General features: G+C 44.6%; 1 protein-coding gene across 4 annotated transcripts in view; it reads right to left on the bottom strand.

Moving 5' to 3' along the window:
* CABIN1 (calcineurin binding protein 1) overlaps positions 1-27938 on the bottom strand; it is a 244437-nt gene that overhangs the window by 48689 nt on the left and 167810 nt on the right. For all 4 annotated transcript variants that reach the window (XM_050924449.1, XM_050924450.1, XM_050924448.1 and 1 more), the window contains exon 34: positions 11322-11616. In XM_050924449.1, coding sequence (XP_050780406.1) covers positions 11322-11616 — 295 coding nt within the window. The remainder of the gene's footprint in view (positions 1-11321; positions 11617-27938) is intronic.

The following is a 27938-nucleotide window of genomic DNA, read 5'->3' on the forward strand; positions in this document are numbered from 1 at the left end:
CAGAGGGGCTGTAAGTGATAAACTGCTGCTCTGCTCTCCTTGTGCTCTGTACAGTGTCATTTGATTTCCTTGTACTGTCAGGTATTACAAGAGACCAACATGACGTTAATGTTTTAATCAAAATCAAACACCCACCTTTATTTACTGACAAAAACTGACAAAACAAACTGGATAATGATACTAACATCTTAAGCACATGCTTTCCAGCTGTTTAAGGAGGAAACTATTAATACTTACACACACACAGACATATTAAGGACTAAAAGAGAGGGAGAGAAAGAGCAAAATATCATCTCATCATAGGAAAGATGAAAGAGCTGAGCTCTGAACTCAAACTCCCTAACAGATTCATACCTGGGTTTCCAAAAGGTCTGACTGGGGGAAACCATGGCCAAAAGTATCAAGTGCTTAAGTAGACAATATGAAAAACCCTACAAGTATTGTATTATAAGAGGAAACACTGGGAAACATAATACTATTAAGCAGTCCTATAGTACTTTTACATCATAAAAACACTTTAGACACAGTGAAGACCCAATTCTGCAATCTTTACTTGTACTGAATAGTACTCACATGATTAGTCTCAGTGATCTCAGTGGGTTTAATTGCACGTAAGTACTACTCTCAGCTCGGGTCAAACCTTAATTCACCATGCAAGGTAGGTAAGTATTGCTATCCCTGTTTTTCAGATGGGGCATAGACATGAGGACAAATGCTCTGCTCTGAACTCCACACCCCCATTTCCACCTCCCCCCGTTTTTTTGAAGTTATTAGTGAGCCTTCAAAGTGCTGTGCTAGTGCTTAAGGCCGTGCACACGATAGAAAAGCTTTCTGCATCCTGCCTACCCTTTAGATTATAGATTATAGAAGATTAGGGTTGGAAGGGACCTCAGAAGGTCATCTAGTCCAAACCCCTGCTCAAAGCAGGACCAATCCCCAGACAGATTTTTACCCCAGTTCCCTAAATGGCCCCCTCAAAGATTGAACTCACAACCCCGGTTTTAGCAGGCCAATGCTCAAACCACTGAGCTATCCCTCCCCCAACCCTCAGCCTGAAGAGAGGAGAGCTCCATGCCTATAAAAGGGAGAAGAGTTAAGTGCTCCACAGAGTTAAGGAACATGTCCAAGACCAGACAGCAAATAAGTCACAGAAGTAGGATTAGCATTTTGGTATTTCTGGCTGACAATACTGTGCTTAGTTTAGTCTATGCTGCTTCTCTAAAGGGAACAATATTGTACCTGCAGGGAAATGGATTAGATGACTTAATATGGCTTTTGTATCTCTAGGATTCTAGGTCTTCATCATGAATACTCACTTAAATACACAGAGTGGAAAAAGTTATATTTGAACAGATGAAGAAGAAAAAAAGGTAGAGCGTGGAAGTTGGAAGAAGGCTTAAAAACACTGTGACCGATATCAATGCACAAACTGAGACAAGAATGACAAGTAATGAGTATTTGAATGGAAGTGCAACATGCAAGAAACTAGATACAACAATGAAGCACAAAGCCACAGTGATAAATAATCCTTTCAGAAAAACCTGGAAGAAGGTAAAGTTTTGGAACAAAGTTCTGTGATATGATTAAATGAAAGATGCTCAGATACCATAGTGAAGAGAATACTGCACTCTAATGGAAAGGTGAGAGTATCTATATCTAGGTCTATGAATACTTGGAACCCCAGATGCACATAGGGGAAGGGGAAACCCTAAAAAAAGAATGTTTTGTTCCCCAAATCCTTTTTCTTTTATTAAACTTTTAAATCTCTTTCTAAATATTTGTTGAAGACTGAAGTTTGGTGTCCAATTCCATGATTTCTTTACAGTGCCATTTAAAAAACAGTAAGCTAACTGATTTTAGTGTCTTAACATCTGACTCAACAGTAGTTAATAACTTGGAGAGAACAACACTGTACACAGCACTACTAGAGTACAGCTGCAGTTTTTCATTTGTAGTCCATTGCTGGTTAATTTTATGTACATTTTATGTACGTTAATTTTACGTACGTTATGGATAGGTCCATTAATGGCTATTAGCCAGGATGGGTAGGGATGGTATCCCTAGCCTCTATTTGCCAGAAGCTGGGATTGAGCAACAGGGGATGAATCACTTGATGATTATCTGTTCCGTTCATTCCCTCTGGGGCACCTAACATTGGCCACTGTTGGAGGACAGGATACTGGGCTAGATGGACCTTTGGTCTGACCCAGAATGGCCGTTATGTTCTTATGTTGTTTGAATTTAACAGCTGTCTGGAAAAAGCCGCAAGTCTCTCCCTTCTCTGACAATATTTAATCCTTTCTTGCAGGGCCGCCCAGAGGATTCCGGGGGCCTGGGGCCGTCGGCGGCAGGTGGCTCCGGTGGACCTCCCGCAGGCGTGCCTGAGGAGGGTCCACTGGTCCCGCGGCTCCGGTGGAGCATCCGCAGGCATGCCTGCGGGAAGTCCACCGGAGCCGCAGGACCGGTAAGCGGCAAGGCGCCCCCCGCGCGGTGAAATGTCTAGAGCCAGCCCTGTTCAGCGGCGGGGGGCCCTTCTGTTCCGGGACCCACCGCCGAAGTGCCCCGAACACCCGTGGTGGGGGCCCTCCGCCGGCAAATTACTGCTGAAGCGGGACCCGCCGCCGAAGTGCAGCCCGCTGTTTGGCGGTAATTCGGTGGCGGGGGACCCCTGCTGCGGGTCTTCGGGGCACTTCGGCGGCGGGTCCCGGAATGGAAGGGCCCCCCACAGCTGAATTACTGCCGAAGACCGGGTTGCACTTCGGGGGCAGATCCCGCTTCGGCAGTAATTCGCTGGCGGGGGGTCCTTCCCCCCAGAGCTGAAGGTCCCCCCCGCCGGCAAAGACCGAGAGCGGAAGAAGCTCTGGGGCCCGGCCCCGCAAGAGTTTTCAGGGCCCCCTGGAGCAAGTGAAGGACCCCGCTCCAGGGCCCCCGAAAAACTCTCGTGGGGGCCCCTGCGGAGCCCGTGGCATGGGGCAAATTGCCCCTCTTGCCCCCCCCCACTGGGCGGCCCTGCTTTCTTGTCCCCGAGCCAAATAAACACAGTAGAGGTTAGCGAAAGTTGCCATTAGACTGGTGAATGGTTAAAAAAAAAAAAAACTTTTAAAGCATTGCATAAATAAGTTGTGCAATAGCAGTGGAGTAGATTTTCATCTGGGCCTCTATTCAGCCTTCACTTGGGTTAATGGGCATACGTGCAGGTGATCACACCTACTAAAATTTCTATCACTTGCATGTGCACAGTTATTATTTTGTTTGCATAGTATAACAGCAATATGCATGTAAGAGTTAGCATTTGCACTCAAAACCACCATTGACATTAATGGATTTTCTGGGTGCAATTACTAACATTTCAATTTACAAGGGTGTTACACCATGTAAAGGGTACATGCAAAGATTAGTGTCCATGCATGTTTGCAATTCTGCATACAAAAAAGAGGTGGCCAACAACTGAAAATCTATTCCATAGCATAAATCTGAAATGTATATACAGTCAAAAGTCCATATGCAATGTCTCACTACCCACTTCTCTTAGAAGGTCACCCTGTCTCAGCAAGATACATCTCAATATCTTTATCGCAATTTGGTATATTGTAGGTCTATCTTTGTTGCTTTAATTGTATGTATACATATACATAACAGATCTCATACACAGGTTTAATTCTATCAAGGGATTCTGGAGACACAGAGTTTGTAATATATATCATACAAGTGGAATTCAAATGGTAGCCATCAGAAAAAGAAAGGCAGTAAAGCCACTACATGAACTGAAATGTTTTTGGCATTAATGTATCATGCTAGCTGACTAACTCAACCTGCTGTACTCCATCCATATAGGTATGTCGTGAGGAGAAGGGAGAGAACATATCCAATCAAATGATCAGCTTGTGCTGTCTGAATGTGAGCAAGAGGGAATTAAGAGATCCTTCACAAACAGGAAAAACCCCACTGACATTCAAAACCAAGGTTATCATCAGAGTGCACCTGTGGTGAAGAGAAGAAAAAAACCTGCATGAAAGGCATGGATCTTAATGGATGAGACAAAGGGAAGTGAGTATACCAAGGCCAAGCTTAGGAGGTGGCTGCAGCAAGAGATTAGAAAGAGTAAACACAGACTACTGGTGACTGGCTCAGAAGCTGCCTGGTTTATTCCTACTAGCAAATCCATCCACTGTAAAATCTCACCTTGGAATATACAACAACGAACAGATACCACATTGCGAAAAATGGAGATGAAAGCTCATGAAAAACTGGAAAGGGTCAAGAGAAAAAAGGGAAATAAGGGACGAAGAGATGGAAAATGGAAGTGAGGGGGACAAGACAACAAAGAAAAAGACACAAGGACTTATAAAAATAGAAGGATTTAAAATGAGATTACCTACAAAGCTGAAACTCACTCCTAGAAGAGATCTTGTTAACCATGAATCTCGGCGGCTTCAGAATGAAATGCCAAACCCATCTGTTTGGTAGAGTTTACCCAAAATAACATCATATTTTAAAAAAAGAGATTAAGGAAAAAACGTTCCTAAAAACCAGAAGGCATGCAAGAAAAATGATTTTTTAAAAACGTGATGCCGTGGGAAGGCTTGGGTTTTGCATTTCACTCAGAAGGAAGACAAGGATTCATGGTCATACTGGGTCTCTTCCAGGAGCAAGTTTCAGTTTCTTGGGCCAATCACCGAGAAAGCTCCATCTTCTCTGCAACCAGGTACCATTCTTAGGCTGACAGTTCCATTTTCCAGTGGAACATAGCTGTCAATGGAGATCATTGATCACACAGGGTTAGGAAGTCTCCAAGTTAACTCGGTCCAGTCCCAAAGATGGCTTTGAAGACAAGAACTGAAACCTTGAATTTAATTCAGCATTCAGAGAAGAGAATGAGAAATGGGGTCATGTGATCTTGGCATTCTGCATTGGAGAGCAGATACACTGCTATGCTCTGAACTAAAAGTAGCTTTTACAAAGTTTGGCATTTTGTCCCCAGGTACAGAAAATTATAATAAGCAAACCCCCAGAAGTTGCTGTGGATCACTGTGGCTAAGTCCAAACAAAACAGAAGGGAGTCCCATCTAATCAGCCACAGATGGAAAAAGGGGATTTTGGGTGGCAGAAGCTATTCAAAAAGAGTGAGGAATCAAGATGACACTTACACTATGTATTGTATTAATATGAAGGCAGATGCCCTCAATGGAAGATAAGGTTAAGAGAGTTTGTGAGTTCTCTGAAGTACTTCCCCACTCCATTTGTATCACCTCAGTCTTTCAGGCTTCAGCTTCCATCAGCTGCTCTGCATCCAATTGCTGAACTCAACCAAGTTCAGGACAGCTGGGAGACTGTGCTATTTGTATCTGATGTGAAGGCGATGTAGAGCTGGGTGTCTTCCGTAAACATCTGGCATTTTAGTCCACGCTGTTTCACAATCTCTCTTCGCTGCTTTATATAGATTTGTATTGAAAAAAAGATATCAGAAATGGAGGTAGGATCCCTCTGAGAACTCTGGCGATGGAAGAGCAAGTACCCATCGTGACTCTCTGGGTATTGTCTCAGAGATATAAGTGAAACCATCTTAGCACGATCCTGATAGGTCTCTGAAGTGAGGAAGCAAAATTCCACACCCTGCCATATTAAATGCTGTATTAACATGTGTTAAAGACTTCCCATCCTACAACGGGGGAAGGGATAGCTCTGTGGTTTGAGCACTGGTCTGCTAAACCCAGAGTTGTGAGCTCAGTCCTTGAGGGGGCCACCTATGGATCTGGGGCAAAATCAGTCCTTGGTCCTGCTGGGGGGGGGGCTGGACTCAATGACCTTTCAGGGTCCTTTCCAGTTCTATGAGATAGGTATATTTCCACATATTATTGTTATTATAACCACCTTTATTTTGAGCTTCTGCTCTTGAGCTCACTATTCCTGCCTCTGATGGGGTGCCCGCCCCGCACTGGCTCTGCAAGGGCTACAATCAGCCTAGCAAGGCTGAGCGGCAGGCAGCCAGCCAAAGGTGTGGTGGAAGAGGAAACAGCCAATTAGGGTGGAGGCTGGACCAGCTAATCAGGACCCAGCCAGCCCATATAAAAGGAAGCTGCAGACCAGCGCAAGAGAATCTGCTGCAGGGAGAAAACTGGCTTCCCAGAGGGCTCTTGGTGGGCTGCCAGGATTTACAGGCTCAAAGCCCTAGGAAGAGGGAAAAGAAGCTGGAGCCAGAGGCGGGAGCAGAAGGAACTGAGGCTACAGCAAAGTGGCTCAGGGAATAGAGACAGTGTGCTGGAAGGAAGAGGCAGCAGGAAGCTTCCATTTGCAGGGTCCCTGGCCCAGGGTCCAGAGCAGTGGGCAGGCCTGCACATCCTCCCCTCCCCCAATAGCTGCTGAAGGAGCGGCCCAGCTGTGCACTGCTGAGCCGCTGCAAGGAGTGGCTGGAGTCATGTTGGAGGAGTCCCCTGGAAAGGGTTGGGGGTGGTGGTGGAGAGGAACTGGATAGTGACACAGCTGGAGGGCTGTGCCATGAAGCAGACGCCAAGAGAAAGGAGTCGCAACTGGTTTGCAGACAGAAGCAGGGATGGGAGAGCCACCACTACCCAAGGATGCACCTGCTGGGACTGAGCTAATTCTCAAAATGCTCAGCAGGTGGTGCCACTGTGGCGGGTGACCCCATGACACTGTCCATTATTTCTCATGCTGAATCAAATCTAGTACCAGTTCCTTCTCTATAGCTATTATCATATTGTCCCTCAACCACCTGGGCCCTACGCAGCCTTCTTCAACCATCACTGCATCTCATTTACTATATTTCAACAGATAGGATTATAAAGCTTAGGTACTTTCAGAATGATCACTACATTCTTAACTTGTTCCACTGTGTCCAAGCAGGACAAATATCTGGGATCAAAGCAGGATATTTACACTGTATGTATGTTGCAATACTTAGACATTATAGAAAGAACTAAGGATGGAGTATTTGTCTTAACTCTGAACTTCCTAGTTTTGGAAGGGTTATGTCACAGCTTCAATATTTGATAAAAATCTGTTTTGCATGTGAGTAAAAGGGTCATTTACAAGTTCCAGGAAGAATGCATCATGGCAAACTAAAACAATTTCATGTATTTGGAAGTCAAAAGTTATAATTATCTGTACCACTGAGTACCATCACCATAACAGGCAGTAGCTAAGTTAGAAGTAAAAACAAGGAACCTGAAGGCAGGTAATTAAGTCTTAAAATCCTCAGTGTATTCTGCTCTAGTCTCACCAGGGGGACCCAGCTCTCCTCCATATACTGCACTGTGATTCCTTTGTGAAGGAATGGAGACCAGAATACAATGTCAGTGATCTGCTGCTGCTCCTGGGAAGGGGTAGCGATGGGAGGGGGGAGAAGGGGACAGACAGGGAGGGCAGAAGGCATGTCAAAAGAATCATAATAAAACAGCAGAATTTCACCAGTTAAAATCTTAACCTTATATTTTAATGCCCTTTAAAAATCTCAGCAGTTAGAGGGACAGGACCCCATTTCCCCTTCCCTCCGTTTTATATGCAGATCTAGCGCAATACTGGTTTCAAGCAGAGTCAGCCTCAGTTCTGAATAAATCCAGATGTGGAAATCCTCTCTTGCTATCCTGTATCTCCTTGCCTGGACCCATGTTAGTGTTTTCCTTTTAATAATCATCACTGTATTAAGAAATGGGAAAAAAAAGGGAGACCATCTGGGGAAAAAACAACCATACTAGTAAGATTTTCAGAGCGATGGAACAGTACAGCTATTGGAATTGTGTGACAGAGCTGGAGAGCGTTTATCCTACTTGACCTATTTTACAGCTCTCCCCTGAGTCAATTCTATGCCAAGCTAAGGAGGCTGGCAGCCCTATATGAATTTATACCTAAATGTAGGAAGTTTCCATGCTGTCATTAGCACCTGGTCATTGGACTTCATTGTGCTGTAGTTTCTGTACTGGTTGCTGTATATCAGTTGCAAGATCTCATTAAAATGTTTACATGGGGAATGACTGGCAGGACACCAACACTGCTTGGAAAACTGTTGTGTAATTCCTTTATGAAGTCTTGAAGATGGACAAACGGACATGGTGGGGGTATGAAAGTGGCAATTAAAAGGAAAGGCAGGAAGGAAAAAGGGTGAAAAATAAAAAGATTACTTGAAAAATGAGGCAGAGACTTTACATAGAAAAGGAGAAATAATGACAGAAAAGAGCAAAAAGAAAAGGTAAAACATATGAATTTAGCAATCATTGTTTAAAAAGTGGGGGTGTGGCTAGGGGAGGAGTAGAAAGAAAAAAGAAGCAAAGGACAGAGCAGTAATTGGTGTCTCTCTCAGCTAGAGAAACGACCTGTCAGGTGGATCTGAGATCCAGACAGCCGGAAACGATAAAGGCACTCAGCACTGAAATGAGAGCTGTACAGAGAAAGCCTCTTGATCTTCAGACAGGAGACTTCAGGGAATAATTTTGGCAGCTAACCCACCCCTCTCCCACCACCGGAAGATGAACAGAAACCATGAAAGAAGCCATCAGAAGCCTCACAAATCCCTGAAAGGCCTAGAGAGTCAAAAGATTAAAATAAATGTTCCAGCCACTGCAGGATGGCCTGGAAAATTAGACAGAGGAAAGTATGTCAGAAATGCTTATGAGTTTTACGTGTAAAGCAATGGCACATGGGAGCTCTAACCTGTATTGTCATTCCTACCTCTCTGCTCAGTGAGAGCACAACTTTAAAAGGCAGAGGTTTCATTTTTTTCCCTCCTCCAGGGATGGACCTGAATTATTCTCTGTTGAACAAGCCTGGAAAGATATCCCACGATATTACCATATAATTCCATTTCTGGATAAATCTGACTGCAACATTCTCTCCCTCTCACCACAGGATTTGTGGAGAAGGAAGGGGAGGTGATTATAATGTGACTATTAGTGGTGGATGTTAAATTTCAATTTCATCCTGTACTCTCTGAGAGATTAACTCGTTGGGAAAATTGATTTCTCCCTGGTTTTCTCTTTGTTGCTGATGTATTCAGAAGATTATGTGCATTTAGCTGCCAAGGCTGATTACATAAGGAAAAAAATCATGTACAGTAGGTGTGTGCGCATAAACTACACAAAGATACTCAGTCACAAAGCAAAATTTCTTTCAAATAAACCAGTTTGAGACTAGCTCATGAAGTATTGATGATGACTGTTAATGAGTAAGCCTCCAATACGCTGGAACGACCTTAACACTACTCTGATTTACTCCATTCTACAGTGCCTGGATGGATATATGACGTTTCATTCTTAACAGTAAACATATTGGGCTTGTGTAGATTTGTGTCTGGCTTTTAATATTATCTGAAAATAGTTTGATAATTTTCTTTATACAGACAGGGGCCAAGTCACTTCTGAAAAAGGGATTTAAGCACTTTTGACCATTGTGCCCATACTGTAAATATTAATTTGTGAAATAGTCATCTACAAACTACAATTTTGGATTATCTGAATGCAAGAGAGGACTAAATAATTTTGGATAACTGTGTAAATTTTATGTAATTAACAAACACTGAAGACATGATCTTGTTTCAGATGATAATTTTGGGTAATTGAGGTTGCATTGTATGTATTTCATATAAAAGTCACATACCTTCAGGGCCAGATTGTGCCCTTAAGGCACAATCCCACATTGGGGGAATCCGTATAGCTGGAGGAAGGCTAGGCTGTGAACAGAAGCCACAGGAAGAATTGTGGTTGATTCAGACAGAATTCCTCCTGGGGCTCCACAGCGTACACTGCAGCAAGAATTCTGTCACCTTTTAAGTGCGTGCATCATTATGCTTCCACACATGAGCACCACTAGGCTCCACTGGCCAGTACAGAGTGGGGCTCGGGCTTCATACCCTCTGTGGACGTTAGTAATGCTGAGGGTGTTAGCCTATCACACTCCCTTTGCCTACTGACCAAGCTGTGGCTGGCCTGTTGCCAAAAATGCAAGAGTGAGAAGATTCATTCAATTCTCTCATCTTGCTTGCCTGTCCAGGACCAACTACATAAAATGGTCCCTTGTAAGTCATGTTCTCATGCCAGCCATGGACTCTAAGCTGTATGTATTTTGCATCTTTGACCTTCTTATCTGCACCCTGTGCTCATCAAACTACATTAGGGCTACAAATATTGTAATTCTATCATTCCAGTCCTCTCAGCTACTGTTTATTCCGACTCACACAACTATCATTCTGTAGTTACCATGGCTCATTGTAACTAAGTCAACCCTCCATTTTCTAGCGCAGAAATATAAAATATATATATATGTAAACACACCAAAACAGTACCAATAGCATATCAGATGACTAAATATCTTATAAAATAGTTTCTCTCTGAAATCTGTGGCATAAAGATGATGCTAACCCCAAAAAAAGTTACTAGTACTGTAGAAGTTTGGGATTTACTACATTCTGCATTTCTACACAAACATACACACAAACACGTGGCAGTGATATACATATAGTAAGTTATATTAATTATGCACCTTTGACTACTTCACATACACATTGCTAACTAATCCATCTCCACTGGTATTATGTCTAACATTTCAAACCTCTAAGCAATTTTAAACCATCACTATTTCTTTAAGTCAACCACTTGAGAAAATAAATACCTATTTTATACCACAGCAGAATTAGAAACCCTCCTTTTCAATGAGCTATAGAACTTTTATATTTTACATACACATACAGAGGACAACTCTTTGATCAGTTCTAATAATATATATGTCCAGGGCCACCCAGAGGATTCAGGGGGCCTGGGGCAAAACAGAGGAGCTGTGGTGCTTGTACTCACCCGGCGGCGGTCCGGGTCTTTGGTGGTATTTCGGTGGCAGGGGCCCTTCAATTGCTCCGCGTCTTCGGTAGCACTGAAGGGCCCTCCACTACTGAAATGTCGCCGAAGACCTGTAGCGACTGAAGGGCCCCCCACCGCTGAAGACCCAGACAGCCGCTGGGCCAGGGCTTGCAGGGCATTTCGGCAGTGGGGGGCCCTTCAGTCTTTCGTCTTTGGCAGCACTGAAGGGCCCCCTGCTGCTGACATGCCACCGAAGACCTGGACCGTTGCGGGGCCAGGGCTTGCGGGGCCCCTGTGGGGCCCGGGGCAAATTGCCCCACTTGCCCACCCTGGCGGCCCTGTATATGTCCCTTTCAGAACCAGGGACAAGTTTCAAAGTTTGTATGGCCTCTTGTGTTCTTTTGCATATGGTCTAGTGATTAAAAAATGTGACTTGTGGCAGTATTCTGCCACTGACTTACTGTGTTCCCTTGGGCAAGTCAATTAGAGACAGTCAAGACATTTTATTAGGCGCAGACTTACCATGCGTAATATAAGACATGCTGGGAGCAGTCTCTGCACTCTGGCATTGGTGCAGCTCGATGTCCTTGTGTGGTGTCTGTGGTGGAGGCACTGAAGAAGATGCTGAGGAAGAAGAGGAGGAGGAAGAGGATGCTGGCTTGGGTTTGGAATGAAGGTCGTTCAGTTTTAGTAGGTTTTCAGAAGTCACAGTGTCTGGATTCGCTGGTGTAGGAGGCAGCGTTGCTGGAGCTGCTGGGAAGAAGCTCTCTTTATTGTCCTTTATATGCTTTGGGGTTGTTGGCGTTTCCCCTATGGACTACATTAAAAAAGGAAAGATGGTGAGAAAATATGGCCTACCGAGCTCATATATGTAACCTTATTAAATGGAAACTGCAAGTATCGTGGTCACTTGCATAATGCAAAAAAAGAGCATCTCTCTTGTGCACATATATATTAACCATAACAATAAAATCTTCCCCCAGGTAAGCATTTATCTTCCATAATTCCCCGTTCATTTATCAAAGCACCACCTGGAGTACTTATTCATATTCACAGTTATAGTGCTCTAATTGAGCTGCTTTGTATAGAAAGCTCCTTACAGCATAATATACTCAGCTGAACTTTATTATTAAACAGGATGAAATTCAGGAATGTTCCAAACTCCTATGAATAGAAAGAAGCTCTTTAAATTAAAAAGAATTGTTGGCAAACTCTGGGTTTAATCTAATAGATAGTGCTCTGGGAAGAATCGAGCTTCAACAAACCAAATTATTAAAAGAAAATACTGTGTGTAAGGCTCTGAAAGATAGCAAAACAAATGAGGAGACAAGAGTATTTATATTTGTAAAATAATAAAAATGTGCCTATCCTAAGGTCAATGATTATCAATTGCTGTAGCAGAGTGAATAACACTGAAGTCCAGCTTGAAATGACTGATCTGGAAGCTCTCTTGCCTTCGGACTTTAATAGTGAGGATAAAATATCAATACTAACGGCTAGGTTCTTATCCAAGGGCACAACTAGGAATATGAAGCATTGCTACTAGTTACATAACCAAGAGGTGGAAGTGTGACTTAAATTCACCAAGGAAGGGAAAGACAGCTCAAATAAAATAAAACCCCTCCCACATTCCATACCAATAGATAGGCTAGATATAATATTCCAGTATTTAAAGCTACAGACTGCCTTTGTGTTCTTAATAATCTTCATTAATTCAGATTAAGTTGTAATGAACTGGCTAGACAGACCCCAAGCTGTCAACTGTCAGTCTCATAGTCCCTAAACCAGGTGTGGGCAAACTACAGCCTGGGGGCCGCATCCAGCCCTTCAGACATTTTAATCTGGCTCTTGAGCTCCCGCCAGGGAGCAGGGTTAGGGGCTTATCCCACTCCATGCCATGGCTCCGCACAGCTCCCGGAAGCAACAGCATGTTGCTCCAGCCCCTACATGTAGGGGCAGCCATGAGGCTTCGCACACTGCCCCACCCCAAGCACTGCCACTACAGCTCCCACTGGCCAGGAACCATGGCCAATGGGAGCTGCAGGGGCGACACCTGTGGATGGGGCAGTGTGCAGAGCCGCCTGGCTGTGCTGCCGTGTAGGAGTCGGAGGCGGGACATGCTGCTGCTTCCGGGAGCTGCTTGAGGTAAGTGATGCCAGGAGCCTGCCCCACTGATCCGCTCCCATGCTCCAACCCCCTGCCCCAGTTCTGATCCCGCTTCTGTCTCCAAACCCCTTGGTCCCAACCCAGAGTACCCTCCTGCACGCCCAACCCCTCATCCTCAGACCCACCCCAGAGCCCAGACCCCCAGTCAGAGCCCTCACCCTGCTGCCCTAGCCTGGAGCCCCCTCCCACACCCTGAATTCCTCATTTCTGTCCCCACTCCACAGCCCACACCCTCATCCGGAGCTCTCATCCCCTCCCGCACCCCAACTCCCAATTTTGTGAGCATTCATGGCCCACCATACAATTTCCATACCCAGATGTGGCCCTTGGGCCAAAAAGTTTGTCCACCCCCGCCCTAAACCACTAAAGTAAAAGGAGATTCATTCCCAGTTCATGCAGTAGGGCCTGTGCTTTTGGAGCAAGAAGATCAGAGTTCTATCTTTGCTGCCAATGTTCTAAGGGACCATGGTGTCCTAGGTGTCCACAGATTTATTACAACGGTGTGAGAAGTAGGGGTTGAACTCCACTGACAAACTCTGAAGTGAATTTGTACCAGAAAATCAGTAATATTTAAACATTTAAAATTCAATACTGGAGAGCACTGGAACTTCTAAAGTCACTTCTGTGTTATTAGTGTGTATATTTAATCAGTCTTAGTATTTAATGGATATGGTTACAATCTCACTGCCAATTAATTTAAAAAAAGCTATATTTACATCATAATTGCCATACTGGATCAGATAAGGTCTACTGTGCCTCTAGCAATGTCTGGTTTCTGATGGAGAGGATGTAGAAACTCATAATGCACCTAACTTATATGAGACTGTACACAGAAGACACATTTCCTGCATACTTAACATCCTAAATTCTGAAACTAATATAGACAACTGAAGATGCTATTGATAGTCCAAGTTATCCAAACATTACAAAAATCCAGCCACACTATTAGTAATAAAAAAAACACCTTACATTTATACAGGTAGTGAGCAGAGAGAGAGGAGAGAGAATGGAGGAGTGACAAAAACAGGGACAGGTAGGGATTAAATTAGTAAATGGAGTGTAGGAGACGCGTAACTTGTATGATGGGGTGGGGAAAGGAGTGCATGAATAGAAAGGTCAAAGAGAAGGAAAAGGCAAGAGTTGGGGACATACAAGAGATAAAGGAGAAAACAGATGGTGAGGCAAGAAGCAACTGAAAGGCACATGAAAGGGGAGTCACTGACAGATTCCCATATAACACTTAACTGGAGCTTGAAGGAAACCACTGTGAAAGTTGAATATAGTAAGGTTTTTTAATTGCAGATGAATGGGTATGTAGGGTGGGGACAGAGATTTGACTGACATAATCCATGCATGCACGCATACATAAAAGGCCAAATTCATACCTAGTAAATCTGAAGTCAACCAGGAATATATTTGGCCCATTGTCTTTCAAGTGGTTCATTCACGTAAAATTTCAAGGTCTGTGTAAGACTTTTTCTTGGCAGCCTAAGACTGCCAGGGTTGCCCTCTAAGAAGGATGTTGGCACCCAATGGTGGTATAAGCAAAAACATATTTCATGCGTTCATGGACCAGCACTTTGCAACATAAGTTTCACTTAAAAATTGCAGCCACTGTCCTGACTGGAGCTGACAGAGTGCTTGGGCATCAACAAGACCAAGATTCCAATTGTTAGTGTATAATGGAAAACTATGGGGTGTGTTGGAAAGGATTTAGTTATTCCATCCAACAGTCATTTACTTTACAGCACAATAGTTTCTTATACTAAATCTGAACTTTAGCAGAAATGTGCACATGGGCCCTGGGTATTAAAGGCCAGCTCAAACAGCCCTGCATGGCCCCGCCCACGCTCTACCTCCAGGCCCACTCCTGCTTCCCGACACTGTGCTGCAGAGGGCTCTTCCCCTGTCGCCGAGGCCCAGGGGTAAATGGGGGCTGTCCTGGGGCCACTGACTCCCCGGGGCACTGGAAGCTGTCCTGCGCTCCAGTGTTAGAAAGGGTGCTGCCTGGACCTCTGGGGCAGGGTGGGGGCCGTGCTTCCTACCCAGTGCTCGGGGGGGGGGGAGGGGGGTCACATGCTGCCTGCCGGGCACTCGGGAAGTCCAGGGCTGGGGGCCCCTCTGGGCTTCAGCGGGAGAGGAGGGGCCTCAGGCAGAAAGGACAGGCAATGCTAAGGGCTACCCTCCCCGAAGTTCACCCACTGCTCATGAATGTGCATGTGTGCAAAGTAGAGGTAATAATGCACCAGCACATGGCATTATCCTGTACTAGTACTAATCTGATAGCTCCATTAGTTTCAATGTGATTTAAGGCAGTGGTTCTCAAGGCCGGTCCGCTGCTTCTTCAAGGAAAGCCCCTGCCGGGCCAGGCTGGTTTGTTTATCTGCTGCGTCTGCAGGTTCAGCCGATCGCAGCTCCCACTGGCTGCAGTTCGCCGCTCCAGGGCAATGGGGGCTTTGAGAACCACTGATTTAAGGTTTTACTTGAAAAAAGTTTCTCATCTTAATGGCTGTTAAGAAAACTTTCCAAATGTAAACTGGTGAAGGGCTGTCTTACTGATTCTGGAGATTGAAGGGGATCTAATTTCCTCTATCCAATGAAACAAACAGAGATGTTAGGAGGTGAACATAACCTTGATAACTTTCTTTGATGATGAAAGTGGGGGTAAGGAGACAGTCTTAAAAAACAAAAAATCTCCCGCAGTATATACAGAAAAGAATCCTGGCCTTATCACTATATACTGACCCAATCACAATTCCACTGCTGCCCTCCTGAGAGAAGCTGAAATGTATATGACATTTTATTGAAGTCGAGGAAGCTGGAGTAGGATCAAAAATAACTAGAGCAGGAATATGGAAGGAGGAAGAATTATAATAGGCATGAAGGATTACCTGTTTTGAAAATATTTAGTTTAAAGTGTTAGGACAAGAGTTGTGGCACTTCTATATCAGTCACTGATGCCAACTTACACATAAAGCAGGTGTGCATGATCCTATAAGCAGTAATACTTATCAAGGTTTATGGGGCCACATCTATTTTAATGTCATGCAGGTGACTGCCTAGCAGCAAAAACACAGGACTATTATACTTTGCATGAGAAACATCCTGAAGAAACTAAGGGCATGGCTACACTTGCAGACGTAGAGTGCTTTGAGTTAAACCAGCTTTCGGAGCACGCAGTAGGGAAAGCGCTGCAGTCTGTCCTCACTGACAGCTGCAAGCGCACTGGCATGGCCACATTTGCAGCACTTGCAGTAGCATTGGGAGCAGTGTATTATGGGCAGCTATCCCACAGAACACCTCTTCCCATTCTGGCGCTGTGGATTGTGGGAAGGAGGCAGAGGGGTGGGGCATTCTGGGTCCTGTCCCAAAGCCCTGTGATGCGTCGGTTTGCATTCCAGCAATCCCTGTGCTTCCATCCACATTTGGTGCCATCCTTCAACATTTTTTGTACTGTTTTCCCTTTCGGTTTGCAGGAATGGAGCCCGAACTGCTGAGGAATATGCTGACAAGTCTCTCCAGCACATCGTATTTGGCAGTCGAGTTACTCAAGATCCAAACTGACAGTGAGGACTCCAACAATATCGACCTGTGTAACGCATACGACATGAGATTGCTTGTGGCATTCATGGACATGCTCACGACCGTGGAACGCCGCTTTTGGACTTGGGAAACAAGCACTGAGTAGTGCGATCACATCATCCTGCAAGTCTGGGATGACAAACAGTGGCTGCAGAACTTTCAGATGAGAAAAGCCACTTTCATGGGACTGCATGAGGAGCTCACCCACACTCTGCAGTGCAAGGACACGAGAATGAGAGCTGCACTAACTGTGGAAAAACGGGTAGCTATTGCAATCTGGAAGCTGGCAGCTGCAGACAGCTACAGATCGGTCACTAACCAGTTTGGAGTGGGAAAGCTGACTGTTGCAATTGTGTTGATGCAAGTTTGCAGGGCCATTAATCGCATCTTGCTCAGAAAAACGGTGACTCTGGGTAACGTGCATGACATTGTGGCTGGCTTTCCACAAATGGGTTTCCCTAACTGCAGAGGGGTGATAGATGGGATGCATTTTTCAATTCTGGCACCAGCCCACTTAGCTTCCGAGCACATTAATCGGAAGGGGTATTTCTCTATGGTTCTCCAGGCACTTGTGGATCACCGTAGTCATTTCACTGACATTAATGCAGGCTGGCCCAGAAAGGTGAAAGATGCATGCATCTTTCGGAACACTGGCCTGTTCAGGAACCTGCAAGCTGGGACTTTTTTCCCAAACCAGATAACCATAGGGGAAGTCAAAATGCCCATTGTGATCCTGGGAGACTCCACTTACCCTTTAATGCTGTGGCTCATGAAACCCTACACAGAGAGCCTTGACAGCAGTAAGGAGCAGTTCAACAACAGGCTAAGCTGGTGCAGAATGAGTGTGGAGTGTACTTTTGGCTGTTTAAAGGGCCGCTAGCGCTTTCTGTATGAGAAGCTGGACTGGGCTGATGACAGCATCCCCACGGTTATCTTCGTGTGCTGTACCCTTGTCATAAACAGATAGCTAAGGGTTAATGTCTCTTTCACCTGAAGCCCCTGACCAGAGGACCAATCAGGAAACCGGATTTTTTCAACTCTGGGTGGAGGGAAGTTTGTGTCTGAGTCTTTGTCTGTCTGCCTGCTTTCTCTGAGCTTTGGAGAAGTAGTTCTGCTTTCTAATCTTCTGTTTCTAAGTGTAAGGACAAAGAGATCAGATAGTAAGTTATATGGTTTCTTTTCTTTGGTATTTGCATGAATATAAGTGCTGGAGTGCTTTGATTTGTATTCTTTTTGAATAAGGCTGTTTATTCAATATTCTTTTAAGCAATTGACCCTGTATTTGGTCACCTTAATACAGAGAGACCATTTGTATGTATTTTTCTTTCTTTTTATATAAAGCTTTCTTTTAAGACCTGTTGAAGTTTTCTTTACTGGGAAATTTCAGGGAAATTGAGTCTGTACTCACCAGGGAATTGGTGGGAGGAAGAAATCAGGGGGGAGATCTGTGTGTGTTGGATTTGCTAGCCTGATTTTGCATTCCCTCTGGGTGAAGAGGAAAGTACTTTTTGTTTCCAGGACTGGGAACAGAGAGGGGGAGTCACTCTGTGTAGTTTCACAGAGCTTGTGTCTGTGTCTCTCTCCAGGAGCACCTGGAGGGGGGAAGGGAAAAAGGATTATTTCCCTTTGTTGTGAGACTCAAGGGATTTGGGTCTTGGGGTCCCCAGGGAAGATTTTTCAGGGGGACCAGAGTGCCCCAAAACACTCTAATTTTTTGGGTGGTGGCAGCAGGTACCAGGTCCAAGCTGGTAACTAAGCTTGGAGGTTTTCATGCTAACCCCCATATTTTGGACGCTAAAGTCCAAATCTGGGACTAAGGTTATGATAACCCTCCATAACATTTGTGAAGGGAAGGGTGAAAGATTCACTCAGGCATGGAACTCGGAGGTTCAACACCTGGAGGCTAAATCTGAACAGCCAGAGAGCAGGGCTATTAGAGGGACCCAGAGCGGGGCTACAAGGATTAGTGATGCCTTGAGGGAGGAATTTGAGGCTGAAAGCCACCAGTAATGTTTGGTGCCCTGCACGAGAGTGAAGTGCAGTGGTTCCAATGTTAGTAGGAATCTGTGTTTGCTACGCTGACTTGCAGTGCCTGTTGCTTTCCTGGGTTAAGGTATCTTCTATTTTATGTAATAATAAAGAATGTTTTCAAAGCCAAAATATCCATTTATTGAAAAGAAACAACTGTTTGGCAAACAGAAAGGGCAAGGGGTGGGGTGGGGAATGGTACAATCACAGATTTGCATATGTCCTATTATCATACTCAGCCTTCCTGTCTGGAGTGCTGTGCAATGAGTGCTGCACTTCAGGACGGCTATACTGCATGGTGATGGGGGTTGAGTGCAGTGGGTAAGGGTCATAGTTTTCAGGGCTGAGTGGTGAAGCTACAGGTGTTGGAGGCAGCTGGTGGCGATAAGAACTCAGATATTGGGGAAAGTGGCGGTGACATGGGGCACAAGGGAAAGAGTTTTGGGACAAGGGCTGCAGGGGGAGGCAGGCGTGGTAGTGCTTCACCTGCATGGCTACGAGCACCTGGATCGAGTCTGCTTGGTGCTCCATGATGCTTATCAGCCAATCCGTGCCTTGCAGCCAGAGCTCTGTGCTTTTGTGCCGGTGCTCCTCATTCTGCAGGCGGATCCTCCTTTCACTCTCCCTCCACTCCTAGATTCTCATTAAGGGACTGCTCCATTACTTCATGCAGCATGTCATCTTTGCTTCTACGTGGCCTCTTCCTAATTCTTTGGAATCTTTCAGCCTGTGATAACAGGGATGGCTGAGATCTCAAGGTTGCATCTGTAAAGGCAAAATGCAACACTTAACAGAGGCAGCATTGTTCATGCCAGACGGAGCAATGATTCCCCTGTACTTGAGGGCAAGCACAGTCTACACCAGGGGTAGGCAACCTTTCAGAAGTGGTGTGCCGAATCTTCATTTATTCACTCTAATTTAAGGTTTCGCATGCTGGTAATACATTTAAATGTTTTTGGAAGGTCTCTTTCTATAAGTCTATAGTATATAACTAAACTATTGTATGTAAAGTAAACAAGGTTTTCAAAATGTTTAAAAAGTGTCATTTAAAATTAAATTAAAATGCAGCTCTTACGCCGCCAGCCTGCTCAGCTCACTGCCAGCCTGGGGTTCTGTTCACCTAAGCTGGCAGCAGGCTGAGCAGGGCCTGCAGCCGGGACCCCAGACAGCGGGGGGGAGAGTTCAGGGATCAAGGCAGAGGGCTGGTGTAGGGGCAGTTCAGGGCAGAGGGCTGGGGTGTGTAGGGGGTGTAGGGCAGAAGGCTGGGTGTGTGGGAGGGTCAAGGGTCAGGGCAGAGGGCCGTGTGTGTGTGTGTGGGGGGGATTCAGGGCAGAGGGATGGGGCTGTGGGGATGCAGGGCAGAGGGCCGGTGTGTGTTGGGGTGGGGGTTCAGGGCAGAAAGCTGTGGGGGGGTTCAAGGGTCATGGCAGAGTGCTGGGGGGTATGGAGGCTGTAGGGCAGAATGCTGAGTGTGTGTGTGTGGGGGTCGGGGCAGAGGGCTGTGGGGGGTGCAGGGCAGAAGGCTGAGTGTGTGTGGGGGTCAGAGCAGAGGGCTGGGGTGCTCGGCTCGTCCGGGTGCTCCCAGCCCCCTGCACTGAAAGGCTCATGGCAGGGGGCTGGAAGGGATGTGCCCTGTTCTACCCCCTTCCCCAAGACCCCAACCCTACCTCTCTCTGTCTCCTCTATGGAGCTGTGTGCACGCTGCCCCTCTTCCCTTTCCCCCTAGCAAGGGCCATCAGCTGATTGGAGCAAGGACGGAGAGGGGGCGGGGCAGGAAAGCATCACACTGGGGGAAGAAGCCAGGGAGGGGGAAGCTTGGTTGCCGCAGAACCAAGCTTCTGCCTCCTGCCCCCACAGGGGAGAGCGGTAAGCGGGGCGGCTGAGTGGGGCTGGGGGCCGGGACCACAGCAGGCAGCTGTGTGCCGCTCAAAATCGGCACACATGCCGTAGGTTGCCGACCCCTGGTCTACACAATAGCATAATTTGCCTGTCCCAAAGCAAGTGGATATAACCCATGGGAGCCTCAAAATGGTGAGCAAGCACAGGGTCAAGGGGGACTGATTGTTTCACGGCTGTACTGTCATCTAGGTTTCTGTACCTTGGGGAGAGTCAACAGCTGCAGGGGGCCCCTCTACTGAACACTGTCCCCACATTTTTCACAGGAGTTCGTCCTGGAAGATATCTCACTGCTGAGCGTGACCTGGGAAGCAAGGGAGGGTCTTCCACTACAATGTGACTTCCGCCCTGGCCCATATGCAGCTTGCCTATGTGCAGCAATGGTCCCCCTGCCCCTCATGGCACAGTGGTGCAGACATGTTAGTCTAACTCAAGAGCCCACATTGAATAACTTCCTTCCCAAAATAAAAGCTGCTTACCGGGCACCTCCTCTGGTGTTTGTCCTTCCCCAAGCATCGGCCACTGCGACTGGCTACCTTCCTCCTGGCTTGCAAGCAGCTCCTGGCTGCATGCATCTAGGGATGCCGGGACATCTTCCTCCTCCTCAGCACCCTCGGTCCCACTTTCCTCCTCCCTTGTTGAACTGGGCTCTGAAGTGTCCACGGTGGTACTTGGCATGGAGGTGGGGTCACCCCCAAGTATTGCATCCAGCTCTTCGTAGAAACGGCAGGTCGCGGGGGCAGCACCAGAGTGGTGGTTTGCCTCGCGGGCTTTGCAGTAGGCATTCCGTAGCTCCTTCACTTTAACCCTATGCTGCAGTGTGTCCTGGTCATGGCCCCTTTCCATCATGTCCCCTGATATCTGCCCAAAGGTATCGTAATTCCTATGGCTGGAGCACAGCTGAGACCGGACAGCTTCCTCCCCACAAACACTAATGAGGTCCAGCACCTAGCCATTGCTCCAACTGGGGATTGCCTGGCACGTGGAGGCATGGTCACCTGGAAAGATCCATTGAGAGCACGCCATGCCTGGCTGAGCAAACAGGAAGGGAATTTTCAGAATTTCCAGAGCCCATTAACAGACCAGGGCATCCACACTGGCACTGCGGTGCTCCAGCAGGGGCTCAAACGTTATTCCACTCGCCAAGGTGAATTGCTAGGACTGCTCTAGCCACGGAGTCGGAGTGCTCTCCGTGCCTTGCCAGTGTGGACACATCGTGAGTTAGAGTGCACAGGGCTGCTTTAATGCACTCTAACTCGCAAGTTTAGCCATGCCCTTAGTAGAGAAACTGACTTAAGTTCATCAGAACTACTATCTATTCCCACTGCTGATAATAAGCAGGCATAGTAAAGACAAGACACTAAGAAGGGAGAACACTTTTCTACAGCACATTTTTATTTTTTTTTTAAATCAGGAGGGTATCAATGATGTTCTGCATGAATGAATGCATCCAATATCTTTCTGGGACTTATTTCCCTCCCCTGCCATTCATCTCCAGTAGAAAACTGAGTATTAGTGTCAAGCTTCTACCTGTGTTTTATGTGGCTTCTATGAGGAGAATGTTCTATTTTGTTGTGGTACATAGAGTCAAAGCTCTGACTATTCCCTCCCAATCCACTGCAGGATGTAAACTTTCCCATTCTCACTGCTTTTAAAATTAATGTAAATGTGTTTCACAAATGTGAAGAGGCTTCATGCTTTTTTCCACATATACGATAAAGGTAGCAAGTCTCAGAGGGAACTGGTGCCTCTGAGGAACTGGTACAGGAGGAGGAAAATTATCTCTCCTCTCATTCCCCCTCAGATCATTTTGGTGGAAAACCTCTAGTTTCCTCAATAGGGGCCAGGATTTCCTGTAGGTCCTGACCTGTTAAAGAGAAGAGTATGCAGGAACTCTGCTTTTGCCTCATATCTACAACAGCATATAGAGAGAACCAGCAAAGGCTGAGGCTTTTATGCTGTATTGGTCACATGACTGGTGATCAAATGATGCGTAATAGGAAGAACTATATCTACTTTGGTCAATGTTTACTTTACATATCCTATGTTCTTGTGTTTTTATACATATATCAAAAGAGGTTTAAAGCAAAGTTGCCCTTTGGTACGGGATCAGACTGAAACCTAATTGAATAAATAAAGCTATGTGGCTATGCAGATTGTGTGATCTCTTCTTAGGCTATATATAGCTAGGTGTCTAAGTCTCTTTCTATGCTTCTATAGTCATCAACAGATTACTCTTTTCTTCCTTTTCTATCCTTTCTTTGGACTCCTCTTAGGAAATTATCCTTAGGCCTCATGGGAACTGCAGGATCTATAGAGAAACCCTTCTTAAACAGAAGATATAAAAGTACAGAAGAAGCAGAAAAGCAGTTACTGACCTAGCTTTACAGAGGAATAACCTTCTCCTGGAGTATAAGCTCAGGAAAAAATTCCTTGCAGTTTTTCTATAAGGCACTTCAGTGTGGAGACAACAAGTAGTAAAGAAATTGAGTATTACACCTGGCTTAGAGTAAACCATCTGCTGTGTTTTACCCTTTGTACTATATCTCTGAAGTTCTCTATTGACAACTGAATCAGGGTTTTCTTTTTATCTTGTTTCTTGTACGCACTGTTATTTTATCAGGATATGACAAAATTCTGAAAATAACAGAAGTCCTCAAGGTTCATTAACTATAAAATGTCCGGAGTAGTTTACGACATTTAGCCTCAAGGATACAAAGATATCTGCAACACTCTCAAAAAGGTACAAAGATAAGATCCAGACTTTTAACTGTAGAAAAAGCAAATATTGTACTTAGTAGTCAGTATAGGCTTCCCAATAAATATTTTCTAATTGTAGAAAGTTGGTAGTATGAAGGTTACAGCACTCTTATTTCACTTCTGAGTTCCAGGTTCAAATTTTACCCTAAATGAAATGATTTCAGCATGGTCTCAGTCTTCCTGTTGGTAGATGGAGTCCTTACTCATTCACATTCTGGAAAAATACTAACCAGAATGTGAAGTCTCAGCAGTTGGAAGCTATCACATGGAGTACTGGAGTGGTAACAGCAGCCATGTTGCACTATGTTACCACTTCTATTTCTCCCTAGAATTCTATTTGCTGAAAACTATCTGTTCACATTGTCTTTCTACATTTCTCCATAGTGATATTTGAAACAAGACTTCTGTCTATACTTTCTCCAATGTACCTTTAGAACTAGCAGAGATGCCCATAATATGGTACTCCATATCTTGAAGAACCATATCTCAACATCAGCATGGCCTCCAAACTTGGGTTTAGCATGGGGGTGTTGGATGGTGGCGGCCTGGGATATATAGGAACTCAATGATCTAGTTGTCCCTTGTAGTCTTAAACTCTATGACTAACCAGGGCCGGCGTTAGGCCAATTCCCCCAATTCCTCCGAATCGGGCTCCGCGCTTAAGACGGACCCGCTCCCTAAAGAAGAGAGCCTAACTTTTTAATTTTTACTCACCCAGTGGCGGTCAGGGTTGGCAGCAGGTCCTTCACTCACTCCAGGTCTCCGGCAGCATGTCCTTCAGTGCCACGGAAGACCCGGAGCGACTGAAGGACCCATCGCCGAAGACTTGTAATGCTGCCGGGTATTTGAATTGGGCCCCGCACTTCCTAAGGCTGGCCCTGTGACTAACATTTTGTAAAGGGAAAATTATAACTAACATACACATACAGTCATCTGAATTGTATTCCAGCGTAATCAACTCCTTCATGTAACGCATGCATTCAAAGACCTTCTCTCCCATTCTGAGCAGGTGGCTACTCCATGTTCCATCAATCCTCTGATATGTGAGCAACAGAATTATCAGATCAAGAGAGGTAAAATGGTAGGGTGAAAAATATTAAGAAATTAAAAAGGAAAAGTGGTTTTTTTTCTTTCCTTCTTGTTCATTTAACAATTGTTTTCAGCTGCAGGCTGAGAGCGGAGAGCCGTAAATTACACTGAGAGTACACCTCCAGTATAAAGTGAGAGGGGGATGCCATGGTAACTGGTGAATGCAACAGTGAACAAAATGGTCACCCTTCGGTAGGAGTGAGATCTAAAAGAACTCTTTTTTTGTCCCCCCTTTCCCACCTTCTTCTTCCCCTTTTTCTTGTTGTCTCTCTGCTGCATTAAATAAAACCTACCGACAACTCAGGAAAAACACTTTCAGCTCCATAAGCAGTCTCTGACATCTTGATGTGCAGAAAGAAAAGAAAATGAGGAGATGAAAATTAGCAGCAAGTGGGAGGAACAAAGAGTGGGGGAACCACATGAGGCAATACAAGAGATGCTTATTTTCTAATTATTTAATGTTTCACTTATTTCCCCCCCGCATCCCTGGGAAAGGGTTTTTAACAGTTTCTTTTAGAGATTGACAAGATAAAATTGTGGGAATATGAAAAGAATATCTGGACATGCAAGCCAGATCAAACAATGTTGTCTCATCAGATTTCACCCAGGAGAAAAAAAATGTTTACAAACTGTCATAACTATAAAGGGAAGGGTAACAACACTCCTGTATACAATACTATAAAATCCCTCCTGGTCAGAGGCACCAAAATCCTTTTACCTCTAAAGGGTTAAGAAGCTCAGGTAACGTCGCTGACACCTGACCCAAAGGACCAATAAGGGGACAAGAGACTTTCAAATGGGCGGGGGGGGACGGGACTTCTGTTTGTGCTCTTTGTTTTGGTGTTGTTCTCTCTTGGGACTAAGAGGGACTAGACATCAGTCCATGTTTTCCAAATCTTTCTGAACAGGTCTCTCATATTTCAAACTTGTAAGTTAACAGCCAGGCAAGGCGTGTTAGTTTATCTTTGTTTTTCTCAACTTGTGAATGTTCCTTTGCTAGAGGGAGGTATCCCTGTTTTGCTGTAACTTTGAAATTAAGGCTAGAGAGGGTTCCTCTGGGCTCGCTGAATCTGATTACCCTGTAAAGTTATTTTCCATCTTGACTTTACAGAGAGATGATTTTTACCTTTTCTTTTTAATAAAATCCTTCTTTTAAGAACCTGATTGATTTTTCCATTGTCCAAAGATCCAGAGGTTTGGGTCTTTGCTCACTTCTGTAACCAATCAGTTAGGATATTATTCTCAAACCTCCCCAGGAAAGAGGGTGTAAGGGCTTGGGGGAATATTTTGGGGGAAGAGGAACTCCAAGTGGTCCTTTCCCTGTTTCTTGTTAAATCACTTGGTGGTGGCAGAGTACCAGGTTTTAACCTAAGCTGGTCGGAATAAGCTTAGGGGGCTTTCATGCAGGTCCCCACATGTGTACCCTAGAGTTCAGAGTGGGGAGGGAACCTTGACACAAACCTTCCATTTCAGTCCACGTTCTGCTTTGCCCATGCAACTGTTCTATATTTTTCAGATAGTTAAAATTCGATCTTTATCTGAAATAGATGCCTGTGATATTTTATATATTTTTAACACATTTATGTAACTTAAACATCATTTCTCTCAACAGCTCTGAAAGGATAGGTAACATACAATATACCCAGCACATGCATGTCACTAAGGAAGCTCTGTTTTTCCTCTACATGCTACTTGCCATGCCACAATTTCAATTATGATTAAAGAGATAAACTGAAAATTTAGAAAATACAAGAGTTGTAACAGTGACCACACAATATAAGCTTCACAAGTTTCTGTTCCGACCTTAATAAAAGTGCTACTTGTAAGTACCTGCCAAGGAGAAATGAAGAAAAAAGAGATAAGAGTTCTAACATTTTTCAGAGTGCCATGCTTTGTTTATATTGGTCGCATTAACTTCACAACTTCAATCTCATACAGTCAATGGAAAAGCCTGTAAGAAATTCCCTCCCATCAACCTAGAAATTCCATAAGTAGGTCTATAATAAATGCATTCCCAAACAAACATTCATCTAAAACCTTTGCAATACTAGGAATGGTCAGGCAAGAAGTGACCCTGTTGAGAGAGAATTAGACAACAGAGTCACAGCAAACTGTATGCTAATTTATTTAGAATCATATGTTCTCTGTAAAGGGAACAATAGTTGGCAAGACTAAATATAGCTTATAGCTCTCAGAGGTAGCAGAATGCTTTCAAAACTTCAAATATCTCTGTGACTAAGACTGAAGCCAGATTGGAAGAAGCACAGAGAAAAACAAACACCTCTCCAACTGCTGTGTGACTGTGGACCAAATTCATTTCTGGTGAAACTCCAATGATTTCAAAGAAAAAATAGCAAAGTGACTGATATTTATTCCACTGATAAGAGAGAACTTGCTACTAGTTGAAAGGTATATGGAGAAGGAGAAAGTTTTTGTTTGTAGAGTTCCAAAACCTCCAGCATAGGATAGAAAATGTTTGTTAGTACTGTACTTTTGCTAACACTACATGATAAGCTACAGTATGCTATTGCCACAATACCACCAGGAGCGATTTCATCTGCTTTCTATAGTTATCCCTGGACAAGGCTCCCTAGTTCACCAGGTGCTACAATTTTTATTAAAAAATTGCATATTTCCATTTCTGAGACAAGGGCAGGATCTTATTCCTTTTGTTCTTTCAACAATAGTCACAGTTTACTTTTTTTTTTTTTTGTGGCAGCTAGAAGGAAAGTTTCATAGATTCCAAGACTTAAAGGGACCACTGTGATCACCTTGTCTGACCTACTTTTTTGAAGTAGAGCACATTGTTAAAAATATAAATAAATAAAAGCAAACTTTGATTTCAAAATTGTCAGTGATGTTAAAATTTACACTATTATTTACAGTCTGAAGTTGCCTAGCTTCAACTTCCAGCCACTGGATCTTCTTTCCCTTTCCTTGCTAGATTAAAGAGCCTATTATCAACTATTTGTTCTCCACAGAGGTACTTATAGACTGATCAAGTCACCTTTAACCTTCTCCTGTTAAGCTGAACAGATTGAGCTCCTCATGTCTATCCCTAAAGACATGTTTTTCAATTGTTTAATCATTCTCATGGCTCTTCTCTGAACCCTTTCCAATTTATCAACATACTTCTTGAATTGTAGACACCAGAACTGGACAGTGGATGCACCAGTGCCAAATACAGAGGTAAAATAATCTCTTTACTCCTTCTCGAGATTCCCCTGTTTATACAACCAAGGATCACGTTAGCCCTTTCAGCTACAACATCACACTCAGAAAAGGCTGGAAAATGTGAAGTATTTTCAGATCAGATATAGAGGAATTTTTTTCCACCCTGCTCCAGTTTTTCTTGGCTTTTGTGTCTTCAAAAATTATCTGTGCCAAGCAGTGGAAACAATTATCCTTCATAATGCAATTCAGTTTTTAAAGAGTCCCTTAGACGCAGAAGAAAACCAAAAGCTATTACACAAAACTCTCCTTATATATAAATATAGCTAGTACCTTTATCATCACTTTACATTAAAATCTTTATTAATGCATTTTTCTTACAACCCATCTCCTTCCAAGAAAGAGTCAACATTCTATCATGATGAAGTAAGGTGGTTAAGTGACTCA

The sequence above is a fragment of the Gopherus flavomarginatus genome, chromosome 15 (genome assembly GCF_025201925.1).
Source record: "Gopherus flavomarginatus isolate rGopFla2 chromosome 15, rGopFla2.mat.asm, whole genome shotgun sequence".
In the NCBI taxonomy this organism is placed as follows: Eukaryota; Metazoa; Chordata; order Testudines; family Testudinidae; genus Gopherus; species Gopherus flavomarginatus.